General features: G+C 38.4%; 1 protein-coding gene across 1 annotated transcript; it reads left to right on the top strand.

Annotated features, from left to right (window-relative positions):
• Positions 1-13,094: 13,094 nt before the first annotated feature.
• LOC145130652 (uncharacterized) lies at positions 13,095-14,240 on the top strand. The gene has a single exon (XM_079065423.1). It carries the CDS (start codon positions 13,095-13,097, stop codon positions 14,238-14,240), a length of 1,146 nt encoding a protein of 381 aa, XP_078921549.1.
• Positions 14,241-16,469: the final 2,229 nt, after the last annotated feature.

Raw genomic sequence — 16,469 nt, 5'->3', positions numbered from 1 at the left:
CCTGCAACCCCTGAGTGCCTGGCGCTTAGTAGCTATCTAGTAGAAGCCCTGTTAGTGCAATTTTCAGACTTTTGTCTAGGAAATCTTTGTAAGTTAAATTACACTCATCCCTATTTTAGTGTAATTTATATTTATAGTTATAATCATTGTTATGAATCTATAAATAAGATTTATCAATAATTTCATGTTCTTATACTGATTGATCTACTTACGAGAGAAGTGTTTAGAATGGTCACGTTGGCTTGGTTGTTTGATTTCAGAAATGTTATATGCCGAAATAGTCCTGCCTCCCAACCGTCATGCCTGGTTGATCCTTACTTGATAGATCTTGATGTAGACATTGGAATTAGTGATAAATCTAGACTATAGTTATTATAGTCGTCGGGATTATGAAACTAGACTAAGACTTAGTGTTATACATTTAGGTCATTGAAAGTGCTAAGGCGAGGTTCTGCCTAAATTCCGAGGCATCCACTTTTATCAAATAAGTGCATAGTTATTTTCAAACTTACACATAGATACAAGTATTCTAATTGATTAAATGTTATGTGAGATATTTTTGTTGTGTTTAATATATTTGTATAATATGATATGTTTGTTACTTGATATAATCATATACTTAATAATATAATTGGGTAGTAAAGGGTTGTGTGTAACATACACGTTTTGAAATCGTGTTTTGTAATGAAAAATATTATGAAATATTATATGATTTTGAGTATTGAGTTCTAACAGATAGTTTTTACTAGAAATAAAGTAAAACTATGTTTAGAATCACTCGGAAAATATTGGAAGTCTTATGAGATTCCAATCTAATATTGAAATTTAACGAAAATATAAAATTTGAAATAAGTAAAATTTTATTATTGAAAGTTGTAGAGAATCCCGTTAGAAACATTTAGGCGAAAACCTCATCGAAATCCGAGTTATAACGAAGAAGTTATGACCAATCGAAGTTTCGCGACAGAACCGGCACGACGTCGTATAGCGTAAAAAGTGAGTTTTCGATAAACTACTTTTTAGCATTAGTAATCTAAATGAAAGTCGTAGTATTCGTTAAACCGAGAACTTTCATAAAAAGAACGTATAAATCTGACTTCGTATGAGGAAGTTATGATTTTTCTAAGTTTCGGTATAGCAGTAGACAGCTAAAAACTCGAAATAAAGATCGAGTGATTTTTAGCCGACACAACCTAAAAGAGAATCGAAGGTCTCGTTAATAGTAGTACAACGGTAAAAAGACAGACGAAAACGGACGTCGGATGAAGAAGTTATGAAATTTTAACGGACTTTTCTCGTCTCCGCCCATTAAAAAATATAATATTAATATAATATTAAAAATAAATTAAAAATTAGCCAATGGAGTCTAAATGAAAGATGTAGAACATAATCTCACCTACGCGTGGATATAAAGAACGTCAAAAACAGAGCTCGTATGCAAAAGATATGGATTTTTGAAGTTCGGAGCACAAACTTCGAGAATTTGACTGCATTCACGACATGAACACAGTGTTCACGACGTGAACTCAGTGAACGACAATCGAGCCTAGAGGATACACGGCAAGCCTAGGGGATGACCGGGATCAAACCTCACGACGTGAACCAGCATGGTTCACGTTGTGAATCTCGAAATTCAGCCTATAAATAGGAATCGAAGCCCTCCGGTTTTAGGTTACAATTTCTCACTCTCTCTCACTTTTTACTCTCTTCCAAGCTACTTTTAACCCCCCCTAAAGTCCCGGTATCATCCCTAAAACCCGAAGCAAGTCCCGACGCCCCAAAGTTCCCGAAAAAAATCATATTTCCAGTCGAAACTCTGCCCGCGTAAAGTCCGGATTTTAACTAAAATCCTCGGTTTCGTCAAAGAAAGTCATATATAGAAACGAAGTGCTGCCTGAATCGTCATATCATTATTCGGTTAATTCACGGTGAGTTCAATATATAGGAACAATTGTATGTTATGTGTTATATGTGCTATGTGCTTTCCTGTGTTATCTTGATTTTTATATCATTGATCATGTAGAGCATGTATCGTATCACTTCTGGTATTGGCTTTGAGCCTTTGGCCATGTAGAGCATGTCTCGTATTATTCTGGTATCGGATTTATGCCTTTGGCCATGTAAAGCATGTCTCGTATTACTTCTGGTATTGTCTTTGTGCCTTTGGCCATGTAGAGCATGACTCGTATAACTTCTGGTATTGGCATAGGGCTATGTAGGGCTGAAAGCCTGTATATTCTAGCAAAATGATAATCTGAAATTGTATGTCTTCTGTGCCATTTGGGCCGAAGTGTTATTGATGTATATCAAGTATTGAAATTGTTATGTCTCATTGATTATATATCTTTGAATCAAATCATCGATTGATATGGAAAGTCTGTCATATGATACACATATGCCTTTGTTGTTCCTTGTTCCTCTTTGCTTCTGCCATATTGAAGTATATATATGGCATAACGTTATATTGTATCTATTATTGAACTCACTACGCGTCACCGCTTACCCCTCTCAATGTTTAACAATTTGCAGGAGATAAGTAACCAGTATAGTCGTATACTGTTTGAAGGTTTAGAATAGTTATAATATTATTTTTGTATTTAGGGATCATGTATGTATAAAAGTATAGTATCCTGGGTAGTTGTGTAATATATAACACTTTGTAATAGTCAGTTTGTATCCAGTCGTTTGTAATCACTTTATCAATGTAAAATATTGTTTTTTATGAATATGCATGTAGCATGTTTTGGAGTAACAGTTGTCTAGTATGAAAGTTTGGGTCTTTCAGAAATACGAAAGTTAGGGGCTTTCATTGTGCATAATAATAAATGAGAGGTTGTGCTAGGGTCGTGTAAGTTAGTAGTTGTGATAGGTTAAGTGAGAGTTCTAAAAATTAGTAAGTCGTAACCTGTCGTCCCTATCCAAAGTATTATACTGCCATGTCTATCCAAGTATTATTGTACTATCATGCCTATCCAAGTACTTTTGTACTGTCGTGCTTATCCAAGTATTATTATACCGATGTGCCTATCCAAGTACTTTTGTACTATTGTGCGTATCCAAGTACTATTGTACTGTCGTGCGTATCCAAGTACTTTTGTATTGTCATGCTTACACAAAATGTTATCATACTGCCGATTGAGATTCTTTAGGAAATATCTCTCGAGATCAGCGTACTAGGATTAGAAAGTGAGGATAACGGGAATGGGGTAATTAGGTTATTTGAATGTTGCAGAATATATAATTAAAGATTATAATATTTTGGGTTGAAAACCCTATGTAGCTCACCAGGTTTCCCAACCTGACCCACTCAGTTAATTTGTATCACAGGTATCGATGCGAATATACATTACACTGAGAGATTAAAAGAGATGAAGATAATTAGTGTAAATTAATGTAAGGTCTTTTTATGCTTATGTTTTGTATCAGTTATGACATCCCAAGTTTTGAAAGAATATCAATATCGAAGTTTCTTCAGAAATGTTTAATGTTAGTATTATCTCACATTAAAATAATATTTTTGGGACCAATTCTGTAACAAAAGAATTACTTTGGTTTAAAATAATGATAAATAAATTTTCTAAAATGACCGTAAATTTGAGGATCTCACACAACCCGACTTCCATAATATATATATATATGAATTTTTTGATATCTGACAATGGTGTGCATCAGTCGTCGAGTTGTGTACACCGTGGTTAACATGATGAATTGAGTTCTTCAATTTGCATTGGAAATTGACTATTTTTAATGGCTAAGTGAAATTCAACTATCTAATTCTAATAAATCGGTTCAAGCAGTTTTTATCAGTTCAACATGTTTTTTTTTTGAAGAAACCGTTTGGTTCGATTCGATATAGAAATTGGCATAAAACCGGTTGTTGTTGACTTTTTCCTTGTCTTTGGTCTCCGGTCTGACCGATTGATAACGTCTATTATATATATATATATATATATATATATATATATATATATATATATGGCGTGTTCTTATTATTTTATACTATCTTTTTATGCTATTTAGAACTAAGAGGTACTTATAATGCTTAAATTTATATTTTACAAATATAATTGTTGCTAGAGCGGCAACGAAGCGAAAAAGACGTAAATTGGATTTGGATTGCTAAAAGGAACGAAGAGGCTGAAGGATCCCATTACGCCCAACATAATGGGGGAACGCCCAACGTTCATGGCTGGGTCGCAAAGTCAGAAATCGCGGCATTTATCCATTACGCCCCGTGTAAATCGACTTATGCCTAGCGTTCGTAAGTCGGTTCCAAAACTTATAAATGGTGATTTTCGGTCAACCAGAGGGGAGAATTCGATTTTCATTGATCCTTGATCGACAAGTAACCTTCCTTCTGCCATTTTGAGGGTCTATAAGTCGGCCGGAAGGCCGTTAAGCTGACAGGAGAGAAGAACTGAGGAATTAGAGAGCGGATTCATACCGGAGATCATGTGGTTTGTTCTTCTGATCATGATTAGCATTCCACTGTGATTCCACTATGTGTTTACTTTCTGATTTGGGTATTAAACCCTTTGCTTTGCGTTTATGATATGAATTCTTCAAATCTATGATTTAATTGCTTTGAGGTTTATTTGTTCTTATTCAATTTATTATGATTGCTTGATAAAGATCCTTATGTGTTGATGTTCAATTCTTACCTTTTTATTGCTGAGCATTGTTAGGGTAGACGAACAATCTAGTTTGATGTGATTGAATCATATAAGTTTATGAGTTATACATTTGTATGACTAGTGTTTGATCAAAACCTAGGTTTAAAAAGTAAGTTTGTGATTTAAATGTGTAAGTATGCATGTGATGACCATTCATATGTAATTAGCTTCATGACCTTGATGCTAGTAGTTCAAGTCTCACATAATATGAACTGAATACTGAATTTTAGGATAATTAGTAGACTTGATCACTGCTACTAAAAGTCTTGAAAGTCAAAGGATTAGTTGTCTAGACCAAGAAACTAGTCTTATTAGGAATAAGTGAATAAAGAATAAATAACTTTTGTGTGAGCAATTGTTTATAATTTTTAGATGTAATTTGTCTAAACCAAAGTACCTAAAGAGATTTGTCTTCAGTCAGTTTATCGATATTAGATATTTAGTTGTTTATTTGAGATTAAATTTCATAAAACCCCTATTTACTACTTTTGTGTGTAACCTATAATCGAAAACTTCAAATTAATATACCACCGTTCCCCTAGTGTTCGACATCTGGTCTTACGACAACTATACTATTGCACGATTAGGTTCACGGCCTAGTGTGTTTAATAGTTCGGTTGCGATGAAATCAGTTTTATAAATTTAAAACTTGAGAAATTAAAATATACACATAAAAACACACATCAAGTTTTTGGCGCCGTTGCTGGGGAACTGTTTTCAATTGATTTGGTTTATTTGATTATTCGTTATTTGTTTTAATTTTTAGTTTTATTTTATATTTAATTTCGTTGATAACGTGTCACTTGTTGGAGGGTTTTTGCTGTTGTTTAAGAGCAGAATTTAATCATTCAAAAGTGTACAAGTGGAATTTGATGGAAAAAGAAAATAAAATGCACAAATATAAAAATCACTAAATTATGCCCAACGTAATTGTTGGTACGACCCATGTTCAGAAAAAGAGGATCGCGACTAATAACTTCTAAGAATACTGAGTACGTCCAGCGTACATGTGGAGCATTCCCCATGTACGTAAAGAAGTCGCGATTTCGGAATTGCACTACATCGTGTACGCCCCGCGTACATTGGTTGTACGCCCAACATACCTCGTCGACCAAGTTATATTGTTATTCCCTTATTTCTTTCCTCTTTCAAAAACACTCTTGTTGTATTGACTTGTACATCATAAAAAAGTTTCGATTTGTCTTCTTTCTTTGCTAAATTCACCACAAAGATATGTTGTATGTTAACCCTTTTACTTTAATTTGTGTTTAATTTCACGTAATTTTTTGCATTGTGGGAAATTAGAAACCTAGGGTTTATACCATTCCTGATTTTGGGTGAATTTTTCATGCAATTGGTGTTAGATGATGTTTAATGGGACTGATTAAGACCTTTTGAACCTACCCTTTTGATTGAATCTAGCCTGGACATCGACTAGCAGAAGCACAGAACGCACCTAGTGAGCGTATGCCCAACATTCTTGCACTGCCCAACTTGATTTTTTCTTCTTAAATCTGTTTAATGCTGGTTTGTGGTGATTTTGTTTTTGCTTAATTTTTTGCAGAATCATGGCTAGAGGAAACCAAAGAAGAAACTAAAACCAACCTCCTGAGGAAATAACTGATCATCGTTTCTTTTGCAATTACAACAATCTTTGAACGAAGGAACTCGTGCTAGATATCAAAAAAGCTTAGTTTGCTGCTCACCAAAGAAATAGGCATCGCACCCTCATTCGATTAGGGATTGACATCCCGTACTGGACTTGACGAACTAATCCAGAATTTTTTGCAATACGCCCACTTGTACGTGAGTAGTGTGCCTTTGTTTGTATGTTGTGGTTAGGAAAGATTGTTCAAGATACACGAGCCTGTCTATCGATAATTTTTGCTGGAGTTTTATTCTATAGTTTCCTTTGATCCTAGGAAGACCCCTGATGACAAGACAACATTTTCCTTTCAACTTTGTGGAGTGAGTAGGGAGATTAGTGTGATTGAGCTTGTCGTGAGAGTGGGAGTTTATACTTTGGATGAGACGTGGAATGTCCACTTTTTGACATTTCTTGCTGATTGTGATACAAGACGGCCTATTGATTACAACGAGAATGAATTTTGGGCTGAGATTACCGGGGGAGTGTATATACCATCAACTGCTCGAGGCAAAATGATTCGTTCCACCACTTATAGATTGTTACATCTATTGATTTCTATATCTCTCACACATCACAAGAATAGTGAGAGGGTGCCTTCTACTAATATGTTTTTCCTATAGACACTTGTTACACCGGGGAGGCACCCGAACCTTTCAATGGCTTTAGCTTCATATATGGGGCGAAAGGCTAGGGGACTTCGTGATGATAAACCAATTCGTGGTGGACATTTCATCACACGTTTGGATAGATATTATTTATTATTGACGAGAGATACCACAATATCGATGGTGTTTTATGACGTGAGGGTGATGAGTTTACAGTTGATGGCGTCGATGAGGGTACTTATGCATGGTGAGGATGGAATTTTGAGGACACGACCAGGTGACAAGGTGCCAGAGGAGGGTGCAGCTGAGCCAGATCCTAAGAGACGAGGGAGGCGTAGACTTGCTCCACAGGGAACCCAACAGGGACCACAGTCGGAGATTGATATTAGTTACCTATTGCAGCGCATGGATGTCCTTTCTCATCATATGGATGCCCGGTTTGAGGGGGCATTGACTGGATTCTTTTCTTTACATGGTTATAATCATCCAATTCCCTTTCATCCACCATATAGACAACGAGGTGATGGAGCAGGCACATCTGGGGCGCAGCAGCACGACAACGATGATGATGAGTGACTAAGTTATCCTTTTTATTTTTATTTTATTTTATTTTAGTTTATTTTATTTTATTTTATTTTTGGTTTACTACACTTAGTTTTATTTTTATTTTGGTGTTTATTTAGTTTGTTTAATTTAGGATATTTTATTTATTTGATGTAATTTTGTTTTCCATGTTGATTGTAACATCCTGATTTCCAGGTATTATGTTTGATCATTTATTCTTTTGAGTAAAAGGGAGGGACTCGACGAATTGAGGCGTAGACTCGTCGAGTAGCATCGCGTGTGCTGACTGGATTAATGAACGGACTCGACGAGTCGGAAAGGATGGACTCGACGAGTCCGCGCTGTGGATTGAAACCCTAATTCTCAGGGTCTGTGCCCTATTTAAAGGCCTTTATGGCCTCCATTTGCGGCCACTTCACCCCTGAGAAACCCTAGAGAGCAGAGAGATCGTTTGTGGAGCAAGAGGAAGACTAATTCACCATTTCTTGTGTGTTTTAGCAAGAAGGAAGGATGTAGAACAAGCTAAACGGGTTGAGGAGCTTGAATCCACTTCTATTTGATCAGAGGAAGCTATTGGAGGTAACAATCTGTGCCATTCTCATGTTTATTATGATTCTAGTGAAATCTAGGGTTTTCTTTATGCCTCTTTTAGTCGAATCTGGAGTATGTGAGGTCCCAAGACGAGATGGTTCATAGATCTGGACCTTAAGAGGTCCAGAGAGTCCTTACCACTCTGCTTTATGCTGTTTCATGAGAGTCTTGAGAGTAGGTTACCATTTTAAAGGTTATTTCTCCATTTATGGCTTTGTATGTGTTGCATGAACGTAAAGTTTGAACCTTTACGTGACTTTTGAGTGCTAGAAGGCTAGATCTACTAGTTGGAGAAGCAGATCTGACCTCAGAAGGTCGTTTGAGTGTTGCCATGGAAGGAACTCGTCGAGTCCATAAGGGGACTCGACGAGTCGAGTCGGGTTGCCCCGTGATTCATGACCAGTGGTGACCCGTCGAGTGGAAGGTTCGCTCGACGAGTCGAGTGAGGTTTGAATAGACCCAGAGGACACGCTTGGACTCGCCGAGTCACCTATGTGCACTCAACGAGTCGGGTCAAAGTTGACCGCTGACTTTCGTTGACTTTTAGGGTTCAGTCAATGTTTGGACTTTTGAGCCATTGGAGGGGTAAAATGGTCTTTTACCCTCTTGAGAGAACATAGAGAGGGAGTAGCCTAGCCTTTGAGAGTCGTATTGATTGGAGAAATTATTTATGTGATTAGGCGGAGGCTAGATCAGTATTTCCGAGCTCGAGATTTACCGAGTCACCCGAGGTGAGTCTTCTCACTATACATTACCTAGAGTGGTATCTATGTGCAGGCCGGAGGGTCTTATGTGTTATGTGTATGATTGAGTTTATGTGCATTGTGATATATGTATGATATATGTTATATAGACCGGACCGGAGGGTCCAACGATTTAGACCGGACCGGAGGGTCCAACGAGCTAGACCGGACTGGAGGGTCCAACGAGCTACAGGATTGGAGGGTCCCGCTGAGACACATTGACCGGAGGGTCATACCAGGTTATAGCCTCGAATGGCTTATGTGTTGTATGTGGTATATTGGGGAACTCACTAAGCATTTATGCTTACCGTGTTATGTGATATGTGTTTCAGGTACCAACGAGGATCGCGGGAAGGCGCCGGCATGATTTGTACACACTGGCAGGGGATTACGTTTTGAGATTATGGGATATGTTTTATTATGATAACATTGGATCATGAGATTCTGGGAATATTATATATGTTTTTATTATGTTGAAAAATGAAAAATTGTATTTAAATTTTACGTCGTTACATTGATGCTCTTTGATCTTTTAGATTTTTGCAGAATTTCCGCCCTTAGAAAACTGTCGGTCAGTTTAACCGCTAGGACCGAATGTTGTTTTATCACGAGAGAAAAGGCCATGAGAGTGTGAAGTTAACAATCGAGAGCCACAACTTCCAATAAGTGTGGGGTGCTCGACGATTTCGTGAAGGATTATTTTTTCGAAGAGTAATGTTTTTAACTATACATTGATTCCTATGGCATGGAAGAGCTATTCCCACGCCATGGAGTTTTATTTCGACACGAAGCAGAAGTATCGTCCCAGTTGCCACAATATGGTTGACTTTCCTATGTCATGCGAGAGTTCTTCATTGCAAGAAGGATGCTGCCATTCTAGATATCACGACGTGAACACCACTTTACCACGTCGTGGTTATGCAGTTATTCGCGATACCGATTTTTCCTTACTCGACCCCAGGACGTGGTCGACACTTTCCCATGTCGTGTTCATTGTACATTGCATTAATTTACAATCCTTTGCACCACTTTTCAAAAGTCGGTGTTCTTGGTTTTATTTTGCGGCACATTCAAAAGCATCAATTCCAGTTTCTAGTGTTCCAGCAAATTTTTGGAGCAACTTTTAGCAACCCCATTCGATCTCACCACTTCTATCCCATGGGAGTTTGTTCCTTTTTCTCCCTTTTTATTTTTTAGGCTTATTTTGTGTAACACCCGATTCAAAGTAATTTTCAGTTTAGACCCTTAACGTGAAAATGTTTTGCGGATTTGGTCCCTACGGGGCAGTTTCGCCAACTTTGGAAAAGTTAGAGTACGCTGAGCGTACGCATGCAGGGGAAAAACCCTAAACTTTAGGGTTTGGACCCTATTTAAACAACATTATGACCCCTTATTCTCTCATTTTTCAGCCACCATTTCCCTTAGGGTGCCATTTCGAAACCCTACCTGTCCTTGAAGAGTTTTGACCCTCTTAAGTGTGTGTTGGTGAAAGTTAATGAAGAGGAGCTTGGAGGAAGGAGCTTTGATCAAAGGGAACTTGTAGATCCAAAATTCTCACATCATTTCCAGCTTCATTGAGGTATAAAGCTTGGAACTTGCTCCTTGTTTGCTTAGATCTAGTCTTTATAAAGTTTTGGTCCCATTTGGTCATATGATGAGGTCTAGTGGATTCCTTCCACTACTATAGTTAGGAATTGCTTCTCTTGATATTTCTGAGGTCTTAAGTCCATAAAATTAGCATCTTGATGGTTGTGGATCAACCATGCATGAGTTTAGGTCATTAAGGTGAAGTAGAATGTTAAAAGTGAGGTTTGGGTCCTTTTGAGCGATACAAAGGCTCCAAGTTCATGAATTTATGGCTTAAGACGTTTGATAAGACTTGGATCTTAAGTTTGGTATTTTGGTTGCAAGTATTAAGCACTTAATGGAAAAGTGCTTAATGGGCACGTACGCTGGGCGTACGTATGTGTACGATGCGTGTACGATGCCCGGTCCCTGATAGGTGCATTTTATGCACCTATTTTGCATGTTTATTTCTGTCCTTTCATAGCATTCTACTTCATAATTCTTGCATTTAGTTGATTATTAGGGCAATTGCATATTTCATCAAGAATGTCTGGTACTTCACTATTTTTGATTTGTTTTGCAGGCATTATGGAGCGTGGAGCTGGATGCATGGAGCATGGAACTTGGAGCATGGAGCTTTGGAGCATGAAGAGAAGATGAACCGGTCATTCCATGGAAGATAACATGAAGACATAACCCGAGTCATTGTTGCATTGTCATCATAGCAAAGGACTACGTTTGAAACGCAGGTCTTGTCACACCAACACGGGTCGTGTTTGTCCTTTATCATCTCATATATGAGCAACATGACTCGTGGTGAAGCTAGACTGAAGATGGAGCCAACACCGAAGACTTATTGGATCTTTGGCAAAAAGCATGGGCCATGCCAAAAACACATGGTCAAAAGACAAATGGCCATGCCAAAAACACATGGGCAAAAGGCATGGCCATGCTAAAAACTCATGGCCTTATGGCATGCACGTGAACATTAATTAAAACAGGAGAAGACGTCATTTTTAAAAGGGAACGGTTTCTGGAGCAACTTCTGGCGATCTAGGGCAATTTTGGGAGATTTCTTGGAGCTTTTGAGAAGACCAAATCATTGCAAACACTTTTGATTTCATTTTAGTAAGCATTAAACATTTCAATTCCATGTTTATTCTTGTTTGATTTGTTCTTAGCCATGTGTGGCTAAGAAACCCTAGTTTCTAGTTCTTGTTCAAAACATGTTGATTGCTTGACTTGAAGCATGTGATTAGATGTTTGATTTGTGATTATATTCTAGTGATTATGTTTTTGTTTAAACTAGAATCCTTGAATTTGATTTGTGTTTGATTGGCCACTTTCATGAATTGAATTTCTGTGTAGTTAATTAACTTTTAGGGCACCTAATCGTTCTATAAAGTTAATGATTGGTAACAAACAATAGGTTTTCTTATTGTAGAACATTTATCACATGTTTTCACACGAATGAACATTGTTGGGAAACTTGTACAAAACTTAATGCAATTTTTCAATACAATCTAAGAGCGTGTTTAAGTTGAATTAGTAAAGCTAGGTCTAGTCAAAGAGCGTGTTTTGGTTAGATAATTTGGCAAGCAAGAGGTATTAGAGTGTGTTAATATCTTTTAGTACCAACTTAGAATAGTAATCATAAATTACATCAAGTCACAATCAGGTTAAATGACAACATTGAGAACTAGAACTAGAAACACTTTTACAACTTGTTTACAAATCTATTTCATTTTTTGCATGTTTCAAAGTTGATTGTTTTTTTTTATTATTTGACTTTTGCAAACAAACCCCCCTTTGTGACCAAAGTACCTTGCGCAAAGAGGTATAAACTGATTGTCCCGTGTCTCTGTGGATCGACCCTGCTTGCCTTGTACTACCTTTTAATGCAATATAGTAGTGTTCTTTTGGAGTATATCGTACCCCTTTATTTGTTGGGTTAGACACGCCTAACAAATTGGCGTCGTTGCCGGGGACACGGTGTTACTAATTGTTTATGCCTAGATCTTTTCGTACAGGTACACCACTACCAATTGACTCAGAGATAGAGAAGACTGCAAAGAGGTTAAGGAAGCAAGCCAAGCTTCGTAAGAGGCAACCGGTTTCCGAGACTTCTTCATCATCTACCCCTCCAGTCATTAACATTTGGGAGGATATACCCCTCTCAAGTGTGTTCGCATCCGAAACAGACAACCTCTCACTCTCACCTCAACCATCCTCATCCAGAAATACCACCCCACCCTCTCCACCTACTCATAACAGCCCAAACACTACACCCACAGAAACTTCAACCACTACTCATACCATGGGAGATAACCATGGAGGGAATCCACCTCCAAATCCACCACCCAAGCAAACCCTTCACCAATGGGCAAGGCAAGAGGTTACTCAACAACCTCTTTGCATCACCTATCCGGCAACCACAAATCTTGAATTGAAATCCGGTCTAATCCACCTCCTACCAACCTTTAGAGGCCTAGAAAATGAAGATCCCCACAAGTTCCTCACAGAGTTCCATGTTGTGTGTGTTGGCATGAAACCACACAATGTCACGGAGGACCAAATCAAGCTTAGGGCATTCCCCTTTGCAGTGCAAGACTCAGCAAAAGACTGGCTTTATGACCTTCCACCGGGGACGGTCAACACATGGGTAGATCTTACACACCTCTTCTTAGAAAAATACTTCCCAGAAATGAAAGCCTCAGCCCTAAGAAGAGAGATAATAGGGATCAAACAACACAAGAGAGAAGCCTTTCATACATATTGGGAGAGGTTCAAAAAGCTTTGTCCCCGTTGCCCAAAGCATGGTATTAGTGAGTATCAAATCCTCCAATACTTCATTGAAGGCATGACTCCTTGGGAAAGAAGACTTCTTAATGCTTCAAGTGGAGGATCTTTGACCGATAAGACCCCAACGGAGATTCGGGATCTCATAAAAAACATGGCGGAGGATTCAAAGCATACTAGTCAAGATGAAGATTGGTACACAGATGCACCCCGAGGTGTAAAAGAGGTGCATACTCCTCAAATTGAAGCTCAACTATCCGAGTTGACTAAGGTGGTAATGATGCTTGCTAAGGATAAAGGTGTGCAATCCACACCCTGTCCTTGTGGTATTTGCACTCAAGTGGGGCACCCGACTGATATGTATCCTCAATTGCAAGAAGAAGAATATGAAGAAGCAAATGTTATGGGAGGCTATTCTGGGCACAATCAAAGAACTTATAATCAGCCCCGAGGCAATCAAGGGTGGAACAACAACCAAAACATGGGCTATCAACAAAGACCACCACCCCATTACCAAGCAAGGCCTCCATTCCTACAACAAAATTACCAATCGAGGAAACCACAACCTCCTCTTCAACAAGTCGGGTCCTCAAGCATGTCCTTAGAAGACATAGTCAAAAGCCTTGCCACTAGCACTCAAAGTTTTCAGCAAGAAACCAAGGCAAGAATCAAGAATCTTGAGCACCAAATGGCACAAATTGCTCAATCGGTGAGCAAAATGGAGAATCAAGGAAAGCTACCTCCTCAAACTGAAAAGAACCCAAAGCACAATGCTTGTGCAATTAGCTTGAGGAGTGGAAGGATATATGACGGCCCGAAGATTCCCGAAGAAGAAGAAGAGGAGTTGGTGATAGAAGAACCACCAAAGAAGGATGAAAAGAAAGAAAAAATAGTGGAGAAAAAGAATCCGGAAGAGAAAGAAGCAAAGATCACACCACCACCTTTTCCATCAAGATTGAGCAGCAACAAAAAAGAGAGAGAAGATAGTGAAATCATGGCAATGTTCCGGAAAGTCGAAGTCAACATCCCTCTCTTAGACGCGATCAAATAGGTACCTAGATATGCTAAGTTCCTTAAGGAACTTTGCACATCTAAAAAGAAGCTACGAGGTAATGAGACAGTGAAAGTAAGTGAAAATGTTTCTGCAGTTTTGCAGAAAAGGATGCCCCCAAAGTGCAAGGACCCGGGTGTTTTCACCGTTCCTTGCAAATTGGGAAACCTTTATGTCCCCCGTGCTATGCTAGATTTGGGAGCTTCAATCAATGTTTTACCATATTCTGTTTATAAATCTATTGGCATAGGCACTTTAACAAAAACCAGGGTGATTATCCAACTTGCAGATCGTTCTATAGTACATCCAAAAGGTGTATTAGAGGATGTTTTAGTGCAAGTTAATGAACTTGTCTTTCCTATATATTTTTATGTGCTTGATATGGGAGATGATGACCACCCATCCTCGAGTTCCATACTTTTAGGTAGACCATTCTTAAAAACAGCAAGAACAAAAATTGATGTCTACAATGGTACATTGTCCATGGAATTTGATGGGGAGGTCATCAACTTCAATATCTATGAAGCAATGAGGTACCCAAGTGATGTTCATTGTATAAATTTTGTTGATATGATCCAACATTTGACTGAAAAGTGTTTTGAGTTGACTAACCATGATTTGTTGGAGTTAGTTTTGAGCAGGAATTTTGATAACAATTCAGTCAAAGAGATTGTAGAAAATTTCAAGTTAGATGAAGAGTTGATGGAAGTTATGGAGTTAATGGAAGAGAGGAAGAAAATGAGATATGAAAATACCAATGTGAAATTGCCCATTTCTAACACAAAACTCATTCCTTCTATTGTGCAGGCACCTAAGCTAGAATTAAAGACTCTTCCAGATCATTTGAAGTATGCATACCTTAGAGAAGAGAATACTTTGCCTGTCATTATCTCCAACAAGCTGTCCATTGCAGAAGAAGATGAGTTGGTGACTTTGCTTAAAAAGCATAAGAAAGCTATTGGGTGGACAATTGTTGACATAAAAGGGTTGAGTCCTTCCTTGTGCATGCATAAGATTCTCATGGAGGAAGACTTCAAACCAACCCGAGAGGCACAAAGAAGAATGAATCCACCCATGATGGAGGTGGTGAAGAAAGAAATCATGAAGCTTTTGGATGCAGGTATGATCTACCGCATCTTAGATAGTAAATGGGTGAGCCCCGTTCAGGTAGTCTCGAAAAAAGTCGGGGTCACAGTTGTCAAGAATTTCGAGGTAGATTTGGTACCAACCCGTGTGAAAAACGGGTGGAGAGTTTGTATTGACTATAGAAACTTGAATGCCTCAACGAGAAAAGACTATTTTCCCCTGCCATTTATTGACCAAATGTTAGAGAGATTGGCGGGTAAATCTCATTACTGTTGCTTGGATGGTTTCTCTGGTTTTCATCAAATTCCAGTAGCCCTGGAAGACCAAGAGAAAACCACCTTCACTTGTCCCTTTGGCACATTTGCTTATAGGCGTATGCCTTTTGGTCTATGCAATGCACCCGCAACATTTCAGAGATGCATGGTGAGCATTTTTTCTGAATATGTAGAAAACATCATTGAAGTCTTCATGGATGATTTCACAGTCTATGGAAACTCATTTGATGAATGTTTAAGCAATCTAACAAAAATTCTGCAAAGGTGCATTGACACAGATCTTGTGCTTAACTATGAAAAATGTCATTTCATGGTGGACAAAGGATTGATTTTAGGTCATATTGTGTCCCAAAAAGGCTTGGAAGTTGACAAAGCCAAGATAGATGTTATCAAGAGTCTTCCTTACCCGAAAAATGTTAGGGAAGTTCGTTCGTTTCTTGGCCATGCAGGTTTCTATCGGCGGTTCATCAAAGATTTTTCAAAGATCACGGTGCCGATGTGTCAACTACTCCAAAAAGAGGCTGAATTTGAGTTTACTCAGCCATGCAAGGATGCTTTTGATCATTTGAAGGATTTACTCACCTCCGCTCCAATCATCCAACCACCTAATTGTGATCTCCCGTTTGAGATCATGTGTGACGCGAGCAACACGGCTTTTGGGGTGGTATTGGGTCAAAAGGTGGATCGAGCACATCATGTCATCTACTATGCATCAAAGACCCTTGATAGTGCACAGAGCAACTACACCACAACAGAAAAAGAGTTGCTTGCTATTGTTTTTGCACTAGATAAGTTCCGATAGTACCTCCTTGGAACTAAAGTGATCATATATTCAGACCATGCAGCTATAAAGCACTTACTTACTAAG

Source organism: Lactuca virosa, chromosome 8, assembly GCF_052849685.1.
Source record: "Lactuca virosa cultivar CGN04683 chromosome 8, Lactuca_virosa_CGN04683_v6, whole genome shotgun sequence".
In the NCBI taxonomy this organism is placed as follows: domain Eukaryota; kingdom Viridiplantae; phylum Streptophyta; class Magnoliopsida; order Asterales; family Asteraceae; genus Lactuca; species Lactuca virosa.
This window is presented reverse-complemented; position numbering and strand designations above follow the sequence as displayed.